Source organism: Mesocricetus auratus, unplaced genomic scaffold, assembly GCF_017639785.1.
Source record: "Mesocricetus auratus isolate SY011 unplaced genomic scaffold, BCM_Maur_2.0 Super-Scaffold_100008, whole genome shotgun sequence".
NCBI classification, from domain to species: Eukaryota; Metazoa; Chordata; class Mammalia; order Rodentia; family Cricetidae; genus Mesocricetus; species Mesocricetus auratus.
In genome coordinates, this window is record NW_024429192.1 from 59,735,604 (window position 1) to 59,755,301 (window position 19,698).

General features: G+C 41.8%; 2 protein-coding genes across 12 annotated transcripts in view; both read left to right on the top strand.

Moving 5' to 3' along the window:
• Acap2 (ArfGAP with coiled-coil, ankyrin repeat and PH domains 2) overlaps window positions 1–12,959 on the top strand; it is a 120,943-nt gene extending 107,984 nt beyond the window's left edge. For all 11 annotated transcript variants that reach the window (XM_040750966.1, XM_040750968.1, XM_040750967.1 and 8 more), the window contains 3 exons: window positions 853–963; window positions 2,863–2,924; window positions 8,995–12,959. In XM_040750966.1, the coding sequence (XP_040606900.1) occupies window positions 853–963; window positions 2,863–2,924; window positions 8,995–9,095 (274 nt within the window). In that variant the 3' untranslated portion in view covers window positions 9,096–12,959. The remainder of the gene's footprint in view (window positions 1–852; window positions 964–2,862; window positions 2,925–8,994) is intronic.
• A 4,426-nt stretch (window positions 12,960–17,385) lies between these two features.
• Xxylt1 (xyloside xylosyltransferase 1) overlaps window positions 17,386–19,698 on the top strand; it is a 135,822-nt gene continuing 133,509 nt past the window's right edge. The window contains exon 1 of the mRNA XM_040750978.1: window positions 17,386–18,018. Within this exon, the coding sequence (XP_040606912.1) occupies window positions 17,518–18,018 (501 nt within the window). The 5' untranslated portion in view covers window positions 17,386–17,517. The remainder of the gene's footprint in view (window positions 18,019–19,698) is intronic.

The window sequence follows — 19,698 nt, forward strand, 5'->3', positions numbered from 1 at the left end:
TTATACTAGTGTATACATACATTATCTGCATACACTGGGAGGACTTATAATTTTGGAATTTATAGGCTTTCCTTAAGGTACTTAGTCCAGCCATAACTAAGTTCTTTGTTTGGGTAACTGATGTTGAGGCTCTAAGTCATGTACTTGGCACAGTAATGCCATGAAAGTGGCTTTATTCAAACAGTTTGAGTCATTTTATCTCACAGTTTCCAGTATCTCTGGATAAACAAGAAGCTGATTTTAAACATTTTTAATGGCATCCTTTATTTCATTATCACTTGTTTATCAGCAGATATCCAGTTGAGTAACTTAATAATGAAAGCTTTTCTATGTTAAAACACAGTAGTATTTGCTTCATCTTTTTATTTGCCTACATTGTAATAGTTTTTCTCATTTATTCCTCAGACTCCACTTGCTCATTCTTTCATGTGTTTTTTAAAATGTGAATATCTTCAAGTTAAGAATATTTGTGTAGTATAATGGGAGGATTACTGCCTACTCTCTTCTATTATATCATCATTAGTATGGTGTCTGCATTGTCTTAGCTTCATGGTATTATTTTCTGTTGTCAGTATCTTTGTATAACTTTTAATGATATTTGTTGAGGATAGAGGCTGTGATTCTATGTCCCACTTTGTTATAGAGTACCAGATTATCTAAGATAATGAAAATTATTTGATACTTGTAAAGATCTCAGTCAGCTTCTATTATTGAAGTCTATTCATTGAATTTGTAGGATGCATTAAGAATTTTCTAATGCTATTTAAGTTAGGAAGAACTTTTTATTTTTGAAAGTTAATATGAATGTTTTTCGTCTTGGCACTGTCTGAGAAATGCTGTTCCCTTAAACAGGCAGGTATGTTTATTCCTAAAGCGAGGTGCCAATCAACATGCCACTGATGAAGAGGGGAAGGACCCTTTGAGCATAGCTGTGGAAGCAGCCAATGCTGACATAGTAACCTTGTAAGTGTCTCCTTTGTACTTATTTCCTGTGCTGTGTGGTGTTTGTATAAATAGTTCTGGTTGTCCTGCAGCTCTCTATGTAGGCCAGGCTGGCCTTGAACTCACAAAGGTCTTACTTTCTCTGCCTTCCAAGTGCTGGGATTAAAGGTGTATGCCATCATGACCAAGCTCTGTGGGAGATTTAAACTCAGTGTTTTGTCTGTACCATTCCTTTAGGGACAGTGGATGTGGTAAGCATTTTAAAATGCACAGGTTCATTTGTTCCTCACAATAACTCTACGAGGACACTCTTATTATTACCATTTTATAGGTAAGGAAGCTAAGCCTCAGATAATTTGAAAAGTTAATAAATGCTAGAGCTAGGACTTCACACCAAGAATTTCTACTCTAATGCCTGGATTCTTGACCTGTACTGCTGTAGCAGTAGAAACAGGAGCCATGGCTACCCCAAATGCTCTCCCCTTTGGTACAGTTTGAACCTTTGACTGGGGTGGGCAGAGCAATGGGTAGTTTTAGTCTACTACTTTGAGGATTAGAGGCATTTCAGCAAGCTGGAGGGGCAGCAATCTTTTAAATAAATGTTCATATAGATTATTCTTAAAACAAAATATGTTTTTGAATGTTTAAGATATGTTTACTGTGATCTATTAATATTAAATAATCTTGTGGTTTTCAGTTGGTTTGCATGTTAGATCATAGTAGTGTGCTACACTTATAACCTAGAAATGTGATATTGTTGACTCTACTTCATTTCATGAAGCTAATGGAAGCAGGTTTTAAGTCATGTGATTATTCCATTCTGGGCTAATGGAAGCTGAGAGTTGGGTGAACCCTCTCCTCCTGAGTAGAAACCTGCCTGTTCATGATGCTCTCAGTTCAGAGAAATTCAGTGATGGCTTTGAGCCCCTGAATTCCAGTGAGGATTTTTGGCTTGCCATGTTCCACCTCTCCCAGCCTTTACCTAGTAAGACACAGGCCCTGGAGGAAGGAGTTACTGTTACTGTGAAGTACATCAATCAGCAATTAAAAAAAAATGCCCTGAAAACATGCCCATAGGCCAGTCTGATCCAGACAACCCTCAGATGACTCAATAGCAAGTTGACAACTGAATCCAAGTAGGAGAGTGCCCTCTCAGAGAATCCACACAGCAAGGGGATGCTTAGAAGCCAGCCTTGATTCACAGGGAAGATGGGGAATAGAAGGGAAATGTCAGTGTCGGATGCTGCCGCTGCCTGGTGGAGCTCTGGGAAGGCTGCAGATGATGTAGTGGTCTAGAAGGACAGCAGGCACCACGGATAATACTTTCAGTCTTGCTTGGTTTTTTTTTTTTTCAGAAAAAGAAGAAATACTTGCTTTCTTAATCCAATGTTACCTGTCTTCCATTGCCATAATAAGTAACTTCAAAGACTGTATGGCCAGTATGGTAACCTTGGGAGAATTTTGGTAACCCTTAGTCATTTACTGCAGTACTTATATAACAAAATATATTTCCTTTATTTAGAAGGAATATGTTGCTTCCATGTTAGAAACTATGTTACTCAGGTAAACTAATGAACTATGGCAGGCTATTGTTTCCGTACTGCAGAAGCAGTGATTTCATTCAGTTGCTGTAGGAGCTAGGCATTCTTTGAAGCTGGAGGAAGCCGTTGGGGGTGCTGTAGGCACCTACTTTAGTAAGAAATCCTTTACGTCTTTGCTCATGGGAATGACATGATGGAGGTGAGAGAGTTATTTCTGTAGTGCAGATTGTCTGATAAACTGAGTTTGTTTTACTGAACAGATACTGGTAAGGGAATAATTCTATAATTTTACCAGCACATGCATTACCTGCCTATGTAACCCATTTGTTTATGAGTACTTGTCTTACTTCCTCTAAGAGCTCTTTTTCTTGAATTTTAGGTTACGTTTAGCAAGAATGAATGAAGAAATGCGGGAATCAGAAGGACTTTATGGACAGCCAGGTCAATATTCTACTAATAATCATACTGAAATGCAGTATAAAAAATGCATTCAGGAATTTATCAGTTTACAATTGGAGGATTCATAGTTCCTTAGCTAACTAATGTGATGTTATAGAGCTTTTATATACTTGTAAATTGTGAGTTCTTAGCTGCTGTACTGTACCTACTGAATTCTTGTGGGGCTAACCCTGGACCTTTACAGACTCGGACATGTTTCCGTTCCAGTACACTTCTCTTACGTATTCAGTCAGCTCCGGCTGCTGAGGTCTTTATCTGCTGTACAGATGTCTTCCATATGCATTCCAGCCACAAGAGCGCACTGATGAACAGACCCTGTGCTGCGGCAGCAGAGGAGCAGTTGCGAAGAGAATTCCTTTTTTGTTGTTGTCCTTTGTTTTTCTGAGACAGGGTTTTTCTGTGTAGCCCTGGCTGTCCTGGAACTCACTCTGTAGACCAGGCTGGCCTCAAACTCGGAGATCAGCCTGTCTCTGCCTCCTGAGTACTGGGATTAATGGCGTGTGCTACCAACTGCCCGGCTTCAAAAAGAATTCTTGTTAGCTGTCCAGTGAATATAGCAAAATAGTTTTCTTTTTGTTATTCAGGGAATTTCTATACATTGTGTTCAGGGAAAAAAATCACTATGTGTTTTGTATATAAAAAGTTAGTGTGAAAAATACCAAGAAAAAGTATATTGATGAGTTTTATATTCTAATCTAAGAATGAGTTGAAAATTTAAAGTAAAAGTTTACCAGTAAGTTAAAAGTCCACAGTGGGTGTAGTATTAGTTTCCAAGGCTGAAATGTATCTGTAGCTCTGCCCCAGGCAATTGTACACTATTTTCTTGGGTGAGTAGATGTATTTAGAACCATGTTTTGTGAACCTGATGGTGAAGTAGACTTATTAGGAAAATCTCAGTTCATGACTACGTCCGTCTTTATCTTGAGTGATTTTCACTTGTGAGTCATGGTGTGAAGAGAAGAAAGGAAAATTATCAGATGGCCACATGCTGGTTAGACGGCTTCACAAAAACGGATATTGCTTTCCAGTTCATGAATTTGAGTATATAAACTACTAATCTGCTTCAAATTCATACACATTTTACTAAACATTTCAGGAATTCATGACTAAAGTACTTACATTCACTTTGCAAATGAGTCTATTTGCTTTTATAAAAATGAATATTTATGTTATTATTTTTAAAGCGACCTGGTAAAGTCATCTCTCCTTCCTGTTGAACTTTATTTTGAATTTCCATACTGTATGTTAACTTCAGCCATTTACTTCGTTTTGACTAGAGTAATCTATATCAGTGTGAGGCCATTTTTTTCTCAGAGGAATGTATGTACTGCTTATCTTTGGCCTGATGTACTGGGGAAAGAAAAGGGCCTGGATCAGATGCATTCTTCTGATCTAGGGGTGTCACTTTAATCCTATGGATCACACGTACTGAGTCAGGACGTCCAGAGACGTCCGTGTGCTGATTATGGGTGAGGCTCAGTGCTGACTCTGGATTTCACCCATTTGTTTCAAAGCTGAATATTAGATCTTAAATAAGTTCTAATTTTGTAACAGATATCTTTAGATGATAGTATTACTAGGCCATTTCTGAGGCCTTTGTGTTTAAGCACTTTAAATAAAAATTGATCAAAGAAAATGAGCTCACATTTGTGAGATAGCAGTGAACCACAAGATTGTAAGTTAAGGTACATTTGTGTTTTCCTGAAATTGTGAGGGTAAATGTTGAGCCAGCTGTACCTCCTAAAGGTGCTCGCTATGCTGTCCTCCCCGACTGAGTCATAGGTCATAGGTCAGAGGTCAGCAGTCAGCACTCTGCTTGCTCTGCAGTTGGGAGTTTGCGAGGGCAGGAGTTACCATTTTGCTCTTCTTCTAGTTCTACCCAAATTGTTTGTTTCTCCTGTGTGATTAGGCGTGCTCAGACACCTCTTTCTCTGTTGTCTGTGTGCAGGTTTGTGTGTAAATACAGGACACTTCCAGGTGTCAATAGGAAAATAAGTTTTTCTCAGTTTTAAGGAAAACCTGAAAACAGGCTTGACTTTAAGACTTTTAACAAGACCATTTGAAAATTTTAATTTAGAAGTTAGAAACTAGAATTCTGCCAATAATGCCAGGTTAAAAATAAGATTAAAAAACTATTTGAGTAAGACCTTGCAAATAATCCATTTTAAACTCAGTGTCAGGGTCCAGAGATTGAGGGTGAGTACTGTCCGTGAGGTGTGACGAGGTGCACACTGCTCTCTGTTGCTCCTCTTGTCCCTCTGAGTCCTGGCAGAGCAGATGCGCTGGTCCCACGGCCGCTCTTCATTTCTCCTCTGCCCCTCACTACAGTTTCCCTATAGACTTTGCCGGACCTCTTCACTGGCGTCCTAGGAATAGGGAGGAAGCAGCGGGACTCTGACCAGTTTGTTGGTACAGAAATTGTCAGTCTGGCTAGTCATGGGTCTATAATTCAAAGGACCCAGTTAAAACGCTTGGCAATCATGGACTTACTTCTAGGAAACCCAATTTCTAAACTTGTGTCTGCAGTCCCACAGACTCCCCTTTTTCTTTTTATTTTCCAGTTTAAATTTAGATAAGAAACAAGGTTGCTTCGCAAGTCAGTTCCAGGTCCCTCTCCCTTTCCCTCCCCTCCTCCCGTGCCCTCCCACCAACCTCCCCCCTCCCCTCATTTCCCCAGGGAGGGTGAGGCCCTCCATGGGGGTGTCCATAGTCTGTCATTTCATATAGGGCAGGGCCTAGACCCTTCCCCAAGAGTTCAGGGTGAGAGTGCACCTCACATTGTTCTATGGGAGTCCAAAGTCCTTGTGTATACTTGGGATGGGTACTGATCTGCTGCCCAAGGCTCAATAGATTCCCTAGGCCTCTTCACTGACACCCAGATTCAGGGGGTCTTGATCAGTCCCATGCTGGGTTCCCAGGCTGATGCCTGGGATTCAAGAGTTAACCTTTGTCTGGTCAGCTGTTTCTGGGGGTTAAACCAGCCCAGTCTTAATCCCTTTGGTCATCAGTCCTCCTTCTCTGTTACTGGCTTTCTTGAGTTCAGCTCAGTACTTAACCAAGGGAGTCTGCCTCTTCTTCGATCAGCCACCAAATGAAGTTTCTGTTTCCCAGACTCTCTGGCCATAGGATTGTAGACTGGCACTCCCCAGATCTATGTCTAAAATCCATATATGAGAGAGTACATGCCATGTTTCTCTTGCAAGGCAGCATTAAGAGCATTCAGCTTCAGGAAGGAAGGTGGGTTCTCCGTTAGCAGCTTTTCAGAGCTCTTAGCAGGCTGTTGGGTGAGGGTGATAGCACACCTTGCTCCCAATGGTGGGAAATGAGTTGTGTGTCTCCCGTTTCTGGCTCTGGGTCTTCTGAGGGCTGGCAGCATCTCAGCCAGTAGGCAATCGCTCACTGCCTTAGGGAGCTTCTTCTGGTCATGTGAGCACATGGCTCCTGGGACCTATGCAGTCATTTGTAGAAGGAAAATGTTCCCACCTCGAAGGGGCAGGCTAATCAATGCCTATGGTCCCAGAGGGTGGGTACCACATACTTTCAGGGCATTCATTTCCATGGTGAGGTCACTGGATGCATTCTGCCACGCTAACTGCTGTTGTCATGCATATTCTGGATACCAAAAACTCAAGTGAAATTTAAACTGTCAGTGAATGGGAAAAATACGATTAAGTAATTTAAAGACAATGCTTAGCTCTGTTTTTTTTTTTTTTTTTTGTAGTAAGCTGTTCAGTGTATTAATAGGAAGACTCCAGGATAATGTGTCCTGGCACATTGTTATGTGTTTTAGTTCAGACAAATTAGATTGACTTTGGGAAAATTTTCAATTGATGAAAATTCTCCTTAAAGTTTAGATAATGAAATTCTCTTTGTGTTGACTATTTTAAGTCATTGTTGCTTTGACAGCACATTTTGAGGTCTAAGGAAGGTAGCATTATAACAGTGCATTATTAATTTTTTAAAAACCTGAACTTGATGAGTTTTGTGTGTGAGGCTAGAACCTGTCTTTTGCATTGTATGGACTCTTAAATGTTTGCAGTCGGTGAAACCAATGACTAATACAGCACCAACATTCTTCTTCAAGGACACGTTTAATTCAGTGAATGGAAGGTCTTATAATTAGTTTTGCATGGTACAATGGTCTTACTAAAAATGTACTTGTGTAATATGCACCAGGTGATTTAAAATCAAACACTAGAAAACTATAAAGAAAAATAGCTCGTTGTACGGAATATGCATTGCTGAATGTAGAAGCCATATACCGCCATTGTACTGCTGTAATACTTGAGAACACCCATCTGGTGCTATCTGTGAATGACTTGGCATTAGCGTCTGCTAGACCCTTCTCCTGTTTCTTCCTGAATATATAATGTGTGCCTTTTATGTTATTTCTGGTGTTGAATGGTAAAATCAATGTGGTATTTTTGTATTATAATCTGCACTTTACACTTTCTTGGAAAGTAAAATTCTAGACTATCTGAATAGTATTTTAAAAATATTTATAATGTTTACAATAAATATTTTACATATTTTAATTCAACATCTAAAAACGGAAAATATTAAAATATTTTGTATGGTTTGTTAATTGTTATTTAATGTTGCGCTCCACTCAGTTTACTTTATGTCGTGTAGGATGGCCAAGTGCAGGAGTAGGCTGTAGTTTGCCATGCTCTAACTGGGCAGTCTACCCAGTTCCAGCAGACTGGCCTTTAGTTTGCTTCACTCCGAATGGTGGGGTCAGCTCTAACCTCCAGTCAGCCTGGTTAGGGTTAACTGATTATTTAATGTCATGATTAAATTTCCCAGATTTTAATAAATTACTTTTTACATAGACTGAATATTAAAAGCACTAAATATTAAGAGTACTGAAATCTTTTTATTAAAATTCTTATGTTATGATTTCAGGTCTTTTTACTAGATTTTTATCCTGCCCCCTTGGTATTTTTCTAATTCTCTCCTTTTGGTATGACATTTGTGTCCTCTACAATCTTGCTTTGTAAGACTTGCCAAGTTTGCTGTACAATCAACAGTAACTGTAAGAGTGAGACTGTTGTTAGATGGGATGCAAAGTATCTTAGAGGGAATAATGATGAAACAGTGTGGTGACAAGAATAATATACGACAGTATTGTATGCTCAAGTGAGAATAGAATTGTGCCAGGGGTCTGTGCCAACGTAATGTTTGGTAGGAGGCATCATGATGAGTAAGTCATCCTGAAAATAAGATTTCTCCCTTTGAGCGATTAATTTGTGTGTGTGTGTATGTGTGTGTGTGTGTGTGTAGTTCCTCAGTTTAAAAAAAAGTTGTACCCATCATGCCATGCCGAAATCTCGTTATCTATAATCTACATCTCTGTAAGAGTGTTGAGTGTACGCACATGTTTATTTCTTCAATTGTGAATAGATTCTTGGTATCCTTTCCCATTTTGTGTAGCATTTTGGTTAGTCTTCTGACTGTGGAGCTCTGGTTTTGTAGTCACTTTTTGGCCTTTTGATTTAATGAGTTTAGAGAGATACATTGGTTCTGAAACTTAAAGTGTATGTGGGCTCCTTTTTGCAAACAGCTAGTCAGTGTAAAGCACTTCCAGTTGAAGATGGTGTGGGAAGCTCTTCCCAGCTGTTGACCAGCTTGTCTCCTTAGTAACTGCATCCCTCGGAGCCTTAACTAGCATTGGCTTTGGTCATTTCTTTTAACTTTTATCCAACACAGTATTTTCTTGTAAAATGTGCTGTATGCTTCATCTGGAGTAACCTCTCTTCTTTGCTGTGCTAATGAATGTTTCTTCACATTGCTTTCAAATGCTTGCGTCCTTGCTCCTCTCTAACTCTGAGCCCCCTGCGGTGCATCTGAGCTGCTCCTTTCAGGTATCATTTCCCTTTCTTACATACTTTTCTGCCATTATTTTTGTTGGCCTTTTTCCTTCCAGAAATGCTCTTGGGACAAAACTTTAATGTAATGTAATGAATCCTAAAATAGTATGATAAAAATGAATGTTTTATTAATACCTTAGCCATATAAATTTTAAAAGTGTCTTTGTTTTACTTTCATGCAGGTGATGAAACTTACCAGGACATTTTTCGTGATTTTTCTCAAATGGCATCCAATAATCCAGAGAAACTCAATCGTTTCCAGCAAGATTCACAGAAGTTCTGAGCCTTTTAAAGAGGGGGAAACTATGAAATTTGGTGAATTCCTAATGTGTACAACCAAAATCTCATACATTTTTAAATTCTACTTGATTTTGGTAGACATTGAATTAATTGTTTGGAAAAATGGTACCCAGTCATTGGCATTTTTATAAATGAAAACAGATGTCTCATAGTTGGGAAAGGGAGAAATCCACTATAGTTCTTCTTTTATTTAAGAAGAAAAAAGCCTGTTTAATGGGTTGTGCTTTTATATATCATTGTATCCAGATCTAAGCCATCTTTTAAGTTCAGAGATGCTACACTGTTAGGTCCTTGCACTCTTTGTCATGGGTGGTAACACTGGTTCTCCCTGGGAACATTCAGTCACTATGTCTGCGTCAAGTGGGAGCCAGTTCTCTTACCTGCATCAAGGATGTGTCTTTCCTATAGCTTCCCTGATAATTGTTGGTGGTTCAGAAATATGTATGTGTGTTTTCTGATAGCTTAGCTCTGGTACCCATGGTAGATGATGTAATTACTAGGACTAGTGAGGATGCCCCTCATTTACTCAGAGATGCCATTGTACTTCAGTACTTTAGCAAACATGGTTGCTGTACAGTCGATTTATTTCATTTTATGGTGCAAAGGAGCTCTTACTTTTTCTTTTTTCAATCACCACAAGACTCCCAGCTCAGTTTTTATTGTTGGGTTGATTTCCTAAAACCTTGACAGATCATCAGTGCAATAAAACCGCATTTCAGAAGTTGACTATTGCAAAATTGGGCTTTCATCACAACTTGGTGATTTCAAAGATATTGTAGGGCATTTTTATATTTGGAACACACACACACACACACACACACACACACACACACGTTTACTGTTACTCCTGGTGAAAGAAAAATCTCCATGTAATGGAGAAAACTACTTTTTTGTTCATACTAAAATTTACCGGCAATAAATTTCTTTTATTTTTTCTACATTTATCTTGTTTACTATACAACAGTATATGTTCTTTTTAAATGTATCCTGTATATAGCTTTAGAATTAAGTAAAATATATGTCATTGACTTTTGAGTTCCAGAATTATGAATTTGTGACACAGTTGGGTGAGAATCCATCTCTGATTGACTTGTCTTTGTCAGAGTATGGAATGCATAAGTAATTGCCTTGTGGTTCATTTCCAGCACTGTTGATAATGTTTAATCTTGTAGAAATTATTTGTAAGTAGTAGCATTGATACTCAGCTTCACAGGAACATTTTTAAATGTATATAAAAGTATAGTTAATTAAATAAAAAATTAACATTTTCTCCACAGTATGTAGAGCCTTACTTTGATTAAATATAAAATCAGAATCTAGGCAGAAATCATATTGAAATAAATTTGCAACACAGATGTGGTTCCATAGTTCAGCCAACTTGCAAGCATATAGCGCTCTATTTAGTAAGTCACCACACACTAAGGATAAAGTTGTGGTTTGTTTCTGAGGAAGTGCAAAGTTACACAGGACGAAAGGAATTTTGTTTTTCCTGTCTCACTTCAAACTTGCAGATTACCTGGCCTTGTAGGTATTGTGTTACAGGCAAAAGCCTAACTTTAATTGGCATGTGTTTTGAAATTATTGCCCTAAAACATGTTCAAGGAAGAACAAAGGCTAAGGGAAGGGAGCTAGGGAAGAAAGTCCGCCTTGTTCTGCAGGGTTTGTTCTCAGTCACTTGTGGGGCTCCTGCCTCATCTGTGGAGGTGTGGACAGGCTGCCCTTTGGTTCAGATGCTTGGGAACAGTCCTCTGGATCTGCCTGCCTCCCTGGCTCGTGTTGGAAGTCCTTGGTGTGGCAGTCGGTACTGTCTGCTGCTAGAGTGTTTTTTGAAATAAGCCTTAAAGACTCAAGTGTGTTTGAAATGCCTTAAAGATGATTGTGGTTCTGAAAAAGCTATGTCTTTTCATACTGCATGGAGGCTGGCAATGCAAGAATATATTTCTGTGGCTTACTTAGTTTTCTCAATGTGCTGGGAAATTGAATGCAGAAAGAAATGGAGTATAGCAAGGCTTTCGGTTCATAGTTATAAAGTACACGGTGTAGACGAGTTTTGCTGTGTTCACTAATAGCTCCATGTGGCCTGTGGTGAGGTATTCCATACATTAGGAGAGATGAGTATACACAGTGCCAGTCGCACACTCAGGCGGCTCTTTCTGGTTGCCGTTTTCTCTCCGGGAAAGACGTGCTCTGATAGTTTGATTCTTATTAGTCTGTTTGCTCGTTTTCATGCTGTCATTAATGTAAAAATTGGATTACTGCCAAAATAAGAAAAGAGGGTCTGTGAAGGATTCATACAGTGCAGTTTTTACATGGGCATAGAGGAAGGTGATGAGCAGCTGTTTACAGTGTGCCTGACTGTTGATTCAGATAGTGTTTGCTGTAATGCAGTGGACTTTGGTGTTTACCTCCCCCAAAGTAATTCAGCTTGCAACTTGTACTTTAGCACATTGTAGGTTCATTTTGGGGGGAAAAAAAAGATGCACTCACATTTTAGAGAATTTAAGTTTGTGACCATTTTAGCAGTATTTAAAATAAGTTTTTTGCATATTAGATATGATCATAAACCAAGTTGTTTACTTACAAGTAAACGTGCTACCCACTTTGAGTAATTGGACATTCCTAGACCACTCATTCTCAAATTAACTTTTTGTGTGGGTTGCATTTTAACTATTAACATGGGCCAGAATTTTTTTTTAATATAATCCTGTTTCATACCTTCTTGGATCCAGGGCTCCCCACAAATAAAGTGAATGGATGAAACAAAGGAAATCTAAACCCTCACTTTGTGTACATTTCATGACTTAGAGCATTCTTTCACATTCCCTTTTCCCACCTGGCGCTTGCCAGAGGACATTGGGATCTCAACCCACGCCTGTTAGCCTTGCCTGTGTCTTCATTCTAGCTAGCTTGGTCCTCTTGTTTTACAGAGGTTGTCACTTGCCCTGCTAGTTGGAGGCAGAGCTGAGCCATGCCCCAGGTCTGACATAAGCTTCAAAAGCACTTGTATCATGAAAGGATTTGAAATCACTGTTAATGAGCAGCTTTCACCGTGGTTGAGAAGAGACTCCGGATAATCGGGAGAACCTTTGTGAGGGCTAAAGGACTAGATTGGAATTTGAAAGCATCGAATTGTAGAAAAGTCTACATTTTTTACAATAGCAAGCATTAATAAAAGCAAAGTATTATGAAGTTAAGCTCACCATTTATTAACTTTTTGATGGTTTTGAATGGCGTATAACCATAGAAAGGGCTTGGATTCAGTTTGGCTGGGCCCTAACACCTAGAAGGATTTTTGTGGGTATCTTTTTCTGTTTACATAGAGGGGGATCATGTGGACAAAGAAAGTTTTAATGAAATACACATTTATTTGCATCGGTCTTCTTACTATTTTATTTTCTAGATTTTTCTCATTCTCCAGCCTTCTTCTAAATGTTAATTTTTAGCAGGGAAAGCTTGCTGTGCTATCAAGGTTGTTAGCACCATTTACACGAAGGCTAAAGGTTAACTTTCAGAAATGACAAGTTCCTTCTGTCTCCGTGTGCTTCGCTGTATCCTGATCATTCCGGTCATAAAGATTGGTCACATGTACTATTTCTTGCTACCTGTGAAAGAGATTTTAAGAATGTATTACCAACACTCCATTAGTTTTTATTAGTGTGTAGAAGATTTGTATCTAATTCATGAATGTAGTTTTTCTGTAGTTTGTCTTTGTAAATGGAGCAAAGTACATTATCTTTACAGTTATTCTAAAATGTACATTATGTAAGAATTGTAAATATACTTGATTACTTTGTATGCTGAAAATTTACAATAATAAGTCAATAAAAATATCTCACTTCTGGCACAATCACTGTACATGCTCAGACTTCTTTGAACTATGTGGTAACGGTCTAACGTCTGTTAGAGTTAAGGTCCCATCTGCTTCTCCCATCCTTCCAAATAGTGTCGGTCCATGTTGAGTCTATTCGATGATTACTTTAGTTCAGAAATCCATCTTTCAATAGTTTCTTCTCCCCGATTCCAGAGATGCTGCAGCCCCTGCTTCATGAACTAAAGACCACAAGAGACCTTTTGGACTCTTCCTCTGCTTCTCCCTGTTATAATTGATATGCCTATTGGAGTTTTTAATCTTGGGAACACACCCATACTCTGTCCTTTCAGTAAACAAAACCCTGCTCCTGTGTGAATGGGACTAAGGAGACCTGAAATGCAGATCTAGGAGTGAAGCTTGGCTTTCCTTCTCCTTCAAAAGTTAGCTCAGAGCAGATGCAGACTCTCAAGCGATCTGCCCTGTGAACCCGCATCTCATTTTCAGAACGGTCTCTAAAAGAGAACCCACAGCAAGTGTTTTAAATGAAGGCCTGTTTCTTTCCTTATTGCAAAAACAGTACATCTTCATTGCCAAAATAAAGTTTAAGTAGCTGAAAAGGGCTAGCTATGATGGCATGTGCTTTAATCTCCACACGCTGGGAGTCAGAGGCAGGGGAGTTGGCGGATGAGCCTGACTCCAAACAGGCAGTCAGTAGCGTCACTTGGCAAACAAGGCTCAAGAAAAAGAAAAACCATCTGTAATTCTGTCACCTGCCTGTGCTGTCATGTGCATACGTGTGCATGCTTATGTGTTTGCGGGTTCATGCGTGTGCAGGTGAGTACGCACATGTGGAGACAAGTGCATCCTTGGATGTCATTCTTCATCGGGCACAGTTTGCATTGTTCACTGGAGGAAAGGTCTCTCACTGGCCTGGGGCTTGTCAGCCAGGCTAGGACAGATGGCCAGTGAGTGCCTAGAATCTTACCTCTGCTTCCTTGGTGGCAGTGCTCGGGTTACAGACAGGTGCCACCATGCCTGACTTTTTGACGTGGGTCCTAGTGACCAAACTCCCATCCTCTTGTGCTTATTGGCAGGCACTCTGTTGCCTGAGCTGTCTCCCCAGTCCGCTGACAATATTGACTTATGATCTTCTTTTACTTAGGTGGGGAATATTTAAAAACCTTGGTGAAAGTTTTCAGATGCACAATTGTAATTTCAGCAGTCATAGACTCACGGCAGCATTGCTTTGTATTTTAAGCCCCAATGATATTTCTCCTTTTCTGTTTTTTTGTTTGTTTGTTTGTTTTGCTTTTTCTCCTGAAGGAAGTTCAAAACATTTCACCAGCAGATCATTCATTGTGAATATCTGAAAGAAAGGATCTTGTATAATGATGTATTATCTCCTTAAATTGCATAAAACAATATGGTTTTCCCAAGCCAGTCTGCAAATGTTCACATATTGCCGTTGGCTAATTCGTCTCCTAAATTTATCCGTTTTCTCTACATTAAAAAAAAATCCATGTGCAGTTGATGACTACATTGGTTTGTTTTTGTTTTTGAGACAGCCAGACAGTTCCTAGACTGGCCTTGAAACCAGAGCTCTGGTCGCCTACCTCTGAATATATCACTTTTAATGACCACACTATATTACTTACTAAGCATTTCATTGATGATTTCTCAATACCCATCTTTTGCTATCATAAATTCAGCTCTTAGAGCTAAACAGTTCATCTTTAGGAGGCAGGACCTCAGTCACAAAGGACTATAACCATAATAGCCCCAAGCCTACCAGCTAGCTCTGAACTCAGAGGCACTGTGCTGCCTCAGCCTTCCAAGTTGCTGAGATTACAGGCTACCACACCTGGCCTCTTACAGTTAAATATTTTAGTATGTTACTCCCTTAGGATAAATTCCTAGAAGTGAAAATGGTGGTTTGATGGGTATTTTTAAGGTTTGTTCATCATATTGGATGCTTGTTCAATAGTGGAAATATTTTGATTTAAAAAAATAGTATCGGGCTGGAGAAATAGCTTAGCAGTTAAGAGCACTGACTGCTCTTTCAGGAGGACCCAAGTTCAACTCCCAGCACCAACATGGCAGCTCACAACTGTCTGTAACTCCAGTTTCAGGGGACTAGAAACTTCCCATGGCAAAAACAGTAATACGCATGAAAAAATAGTATTACTACTATTCAAGAATGAAAAATTGACTGACTAGGTAGTTTATAGGTGGCTGTCATAGAATCGCTAAGGAAAAACCAGCTGCCTAATACCTAGTTAGAAGTCATATTTTGACCAAAGTTAAACTTAATTCTAGAGTTATTATTTGTATCAGGATTTTGTATACATGGGCACATTATGATTACACCCAAATGTAGCTGAGGAAAGGACATATAACAGCACCAGGCAGTATTTCTTGCTAGTTTGCCTGCTAAAAGGCATGCTGTATAAGGGCAGGGTTTTCTTTTTTCAATGCTGTATCCCAGGTGCATGTATGCTTGGGATTAGCAGGTATGCTAGATTAGTTTAATTACTCAGTGCCTACCACGAATCCACTGCTGAAGTCGTTGTAGCTGTCAGCAGTATACTTCAGGGAGTCACAACATTAAATTTTCCTTATAGGCAAAGAACAAGTCATGATAGGCTACAACTTGGTGAGGAGATGTTTCAGCACATTATGGTTTTTTCATAGGGTTAAATTCCTGAGATGAAAATGACTGGTTTGGTGAGTTGAGGTTTGTTCAGGATATCAAGCATCAGGCACTGGAAAATTTGGGCAGAGTATTTGAGTGTTTTACTGACTTCTTAGGTAAAATTTAAGTAGTTGCTTTATTTCTTTTACATGAATTAAAGGACTCGATGCCTGAAAATAAAGCATTACTTGAAATAATGTGGAGTACGTGTCAGAGGGAAAGACGGCTGAACTGACCGTATTTATGGGGACCAAAAGCACAAGTTTCAGGATTATGTTATTTAGAGACACAGTATTAAGAGATTTGGGGTATCATTTGTAAGTCCCCCATAAAAGTTATGGTTACTAAATCTTTGTGCCTATTGTATAGTCCCACTTATTTTTGGTAAATTTAATATCTTTGGAATATTCAATATGAGGTACTTTAAGAAATCTGTTGTCTTTCATATCTGTGATGGCAGTGTTGGCTTCATTTTATATTCCAGCATGATTGCTTTCAGATAGCCAAGTAACTGCTGCGCATGTAAACGTTTGCAGTGCTACAGCTGGCCTGGACTTCCCATCCCATGCCTCCCAATCTTGGAGGTTTTGAGAGATACAATGCAGAGCTTGAGTTATACTTTGGAGACCCCATGTTTTTGTCACTTGTAAATACCTGGAATCAGATAACTACTACATGTGGTCATTCTGCCATCTGGGGTTCCTCAGGCTTGTTTGAGAGGGTGGATGCTTTTCAGAAGTGTCGCTCCAGTGGAAAAGGGCAGAGCTGCAAATGTCTGTGATGCTGGGACAGGTGAGCCTCATCCACATGGAAAGAACAGCATGCCACAAAAGTGGAATTTTCGTGCAGATGTTTACTTCAGAGCTCTTGGTATATCACCAAGTCTTAGAAATTTGTAGTTAATGGATTTTTGAGTGACTGATTAGGGTTAAAATAACTACAGGCTAATTACTTCAGTATGCTTCCGTTAAAAATTTCAAAAACTCTCTGGGACATTTCAGGCTTTCCTGGAATTAGTTAAACATCATTGATGTTCCCCAGGGGCTCTCCGAAAGGACTATGATGTTTTGGGCAGTGAGGTCCCTCTGCTGGCCACACATGTTCTCTGGGTCATCCCATTTCATTTGGGGTGTTGTAAACTTCTAAGTGAAACAGAAAGGAACTTTCTGGTTTTAATGTTTTGGCTCCGACTAGTTTCTTAAAAGACTGGACAGGGAGCTAAAAGCTTCTAAAAAAAAAAAAGAAGAAGGAAATAAAAGGCAATGTGGAGAGAGAAAAGTTAGCGTTTTTTTTTGTTGTTGTTGTTGTTGTTTGTTTTTTTTTTCTTTTTTGAGACAGGGTTTCTCTGTGACTTTGGAGGCTGTCCTGGAACTCGCTCTGTAGACCAGGCTGGTCTCAAACTCACAGAAATCCACCTGCCTCTGCCTCCCGAGTGCTGGGTTTAAAGGCCTGCGCCTCCAAAGCCTGGCAAGTTAGCGTTTTTTTGAGCCAAGCATTAATTTTCATAAATCATGTGTTGGTGTGTTTGTTATTTCAAGACCCAGCCTAGTGGGTATTTCCGCCCCCCCAGCCCTCTGAGCCGAGAAGGTAGGGCTGGCCGACCCTGTGCAGACTCTGGCTTTAGCCTGCTGGTCTCAAGCTAGCAGCCAAACCACGAAGGGGCCTAAAGTCGAGTCTAATCCCTCGGAACCTAGGACCCAGCGGGGCCAGCGATGGCTCCGCCTTTCAGGCATCCGCGCTCACGATTGGCTCCGGGCAGCGCGGCCCCGCCCCTCCATGGCGGCCGCCGGCTGCCGGGCTGGGGGCTCTGGAGCGCTGCTGTGAGTGGGTCCGGCTGCCGGGCTCGGGCCTCCGGAACGCTGCTGTGAGTGGGCCCGGCTGCTGGGCCGCCGGCTCCGGCGCATGGGGCTCCTCCGAGGCGGAGCCGCGTGCGTTCGGGCCATGGCGCGCCTGGGAGCGGTGCGCTCACACTACTGCGCGCTGCTGCTCGCCGCGGCGCTGGCGGTGTGCGCCTTCTACTACCTGGGCTCGGGCCGGGAGACCTTCTCCAGCGCCACCAAGAGGCTTAAGGAGGCCCGCGCCGGGGCCGCCGCGCCTTCGCCGCCCGCGTTCGAGCTGGCCCGGGGCTCCGCGGCGTCGGCGTCGGGCGCCAAGGCCAAGAGCCTGGAGGGCGGCGCGGCGGTGCCGGTGGACTACCACCTGCTGATGATGTTCACCAAGGCGGAGCACAACGCGGCGCTGCAGGCCAAGGCCCGGGTGGCGCTGCGCTCGCTGCTGCGCCTCGCCAAGTTCGAGGCGCACGAGGTGCTTAACCTCCACTTCGTGAGCGAGGAAGCCAGCCGCGAGGTGGCCAAGGCCCTGCTGCGGGAGCTCCTGCCGCCCGCCGCCGGCTTCAAGTGCAAGGTGAGCCATGGGTAGCCCATGCTTGTACTCTTGAGCAGTCTTTGGTGGCGCCCGGGAGCGCTGTCCGCCTCCCGTGCCTGTAGTCTGTGTGATTCCCTCCACCTGCCCAGCGTGCCCACCCTGCACATGCATGCCCAGCGTGCTGGCGATCTGATCTGGGGGCGTGTCCTAGAGCCACACTGGCTCAACCCAAGAACAAATGGATCTGCAGTATTAACTAGTCCGTCTTCCGCTCCATTCTACACTGCTTCTTTCAATGGAGAATCAGCCTGGTCTATTTTGCTAGCTTCACGGCGTTCATAAGAAGTGCCCTCACGCCGGGCGTTGGTGGTGCACGCCTTTAATCCCAGCACTTGGGAGGCAGAGGCAGGCGGATCTCTGTGAGTTCGAGGCCAGCCTGGTCTACAAAGTGAGTTCCAGGACAGCCTCCAAAGCCACAGAGAAACCCTGTCTCGAAAAACCAAAAAAAAAAAAAAAAAAAAAAAGAAGTGCCTTCACAGTCAGTCTGCATTTCTTTTAATAATCTTTGGCTTCTGAGGACGGAATTGTTCATTTTGAAGACACCAGTAGTCGTCATTCTGAGCCAAGTGGGCTGGACAGGGTCTTGGGGAGGCCCCTAGAGGTATGGGGGCCGGACTGGAATTTCTCAGTAGTATTAATGGCATTGCTGTCGGTTTGGTTCTCGATTGTGTCCTGTGTCCTTCCTGCCCTTAAGGACATGAACCAGTCAGATAAGCTTCAGGTTCCGCCTCAATGGCCATCTTCTGATATCACCCTGCCTCTGCTTGTCCAGGAGTGGACTCCCTACCCTCATCGACTCGCTTGCCCTCTCTGACCCAGTGGTTGTGCAGAGCTCCTCCAGGACCACGCTGAGTTCAGGGGTCCATGGCATCTTTGTGTCGACTCCAGTGTCACATCCCAGTTGCTTGGTGAGGCTCTGTTGTCAGCCTGGTTTCCTTCTTTGACTTCACCTCTCTTGCCCATAAATGTGCCTATGTCCTCATCTTGTGTTAGTTTTTGGCGACACCGTCTTGTTATGCACACCAGGCTAGCATCTAAACACCCACTCCTCTGCCATGGTCTCCTAAGTGCTGGATGACAGGTGTGCATAGCCCTAGCTAGTCACCTCACATCCTATTGATTTTATTTTTTTTAAAGATCTCACTGTAGTCTAAACTAGGAAATCAATGTGGAGCTCAGGCTGGCCTCAAACTTGTGGCAGTACTCCTGAGTGCTCCACTTGGCTCCTGAACTCTGTTGAAGGTGGCCTTACAACAAGCTATCTTCCCTGCCTAGAATGTCCCTTCTTCTGTCTTAGGGAACCTTCCTTACCTAGTCCGCCATAGCTTCCGTTCTTGCTTTCCCTTATGGCATGGAAGGTGTGTTTTCTACACTGGACATGTGTATTTATCTGGATAACTGCTATGGTCAGGAAAGGGTACCTGGGCTGTTGTTTCATCCTGTAGGAGGCTAAGGGGCCCTTGTTTCCCACTTTGACCAGGGGTTTGTTCCTGAGTTCATCCTGCTTTACTTACCTGGAATTTCCAGCAGTAACTCCGCTTGTCCCTGTTTGATCCCCAGGACCCTGACATTGGAGAAACTTTACTATTTCAGGGAGTAAGCCACAGTACCAGTCTAGGCAGATCTTGGATTTCACCAGGTCACCTTGAAGACCAGCAT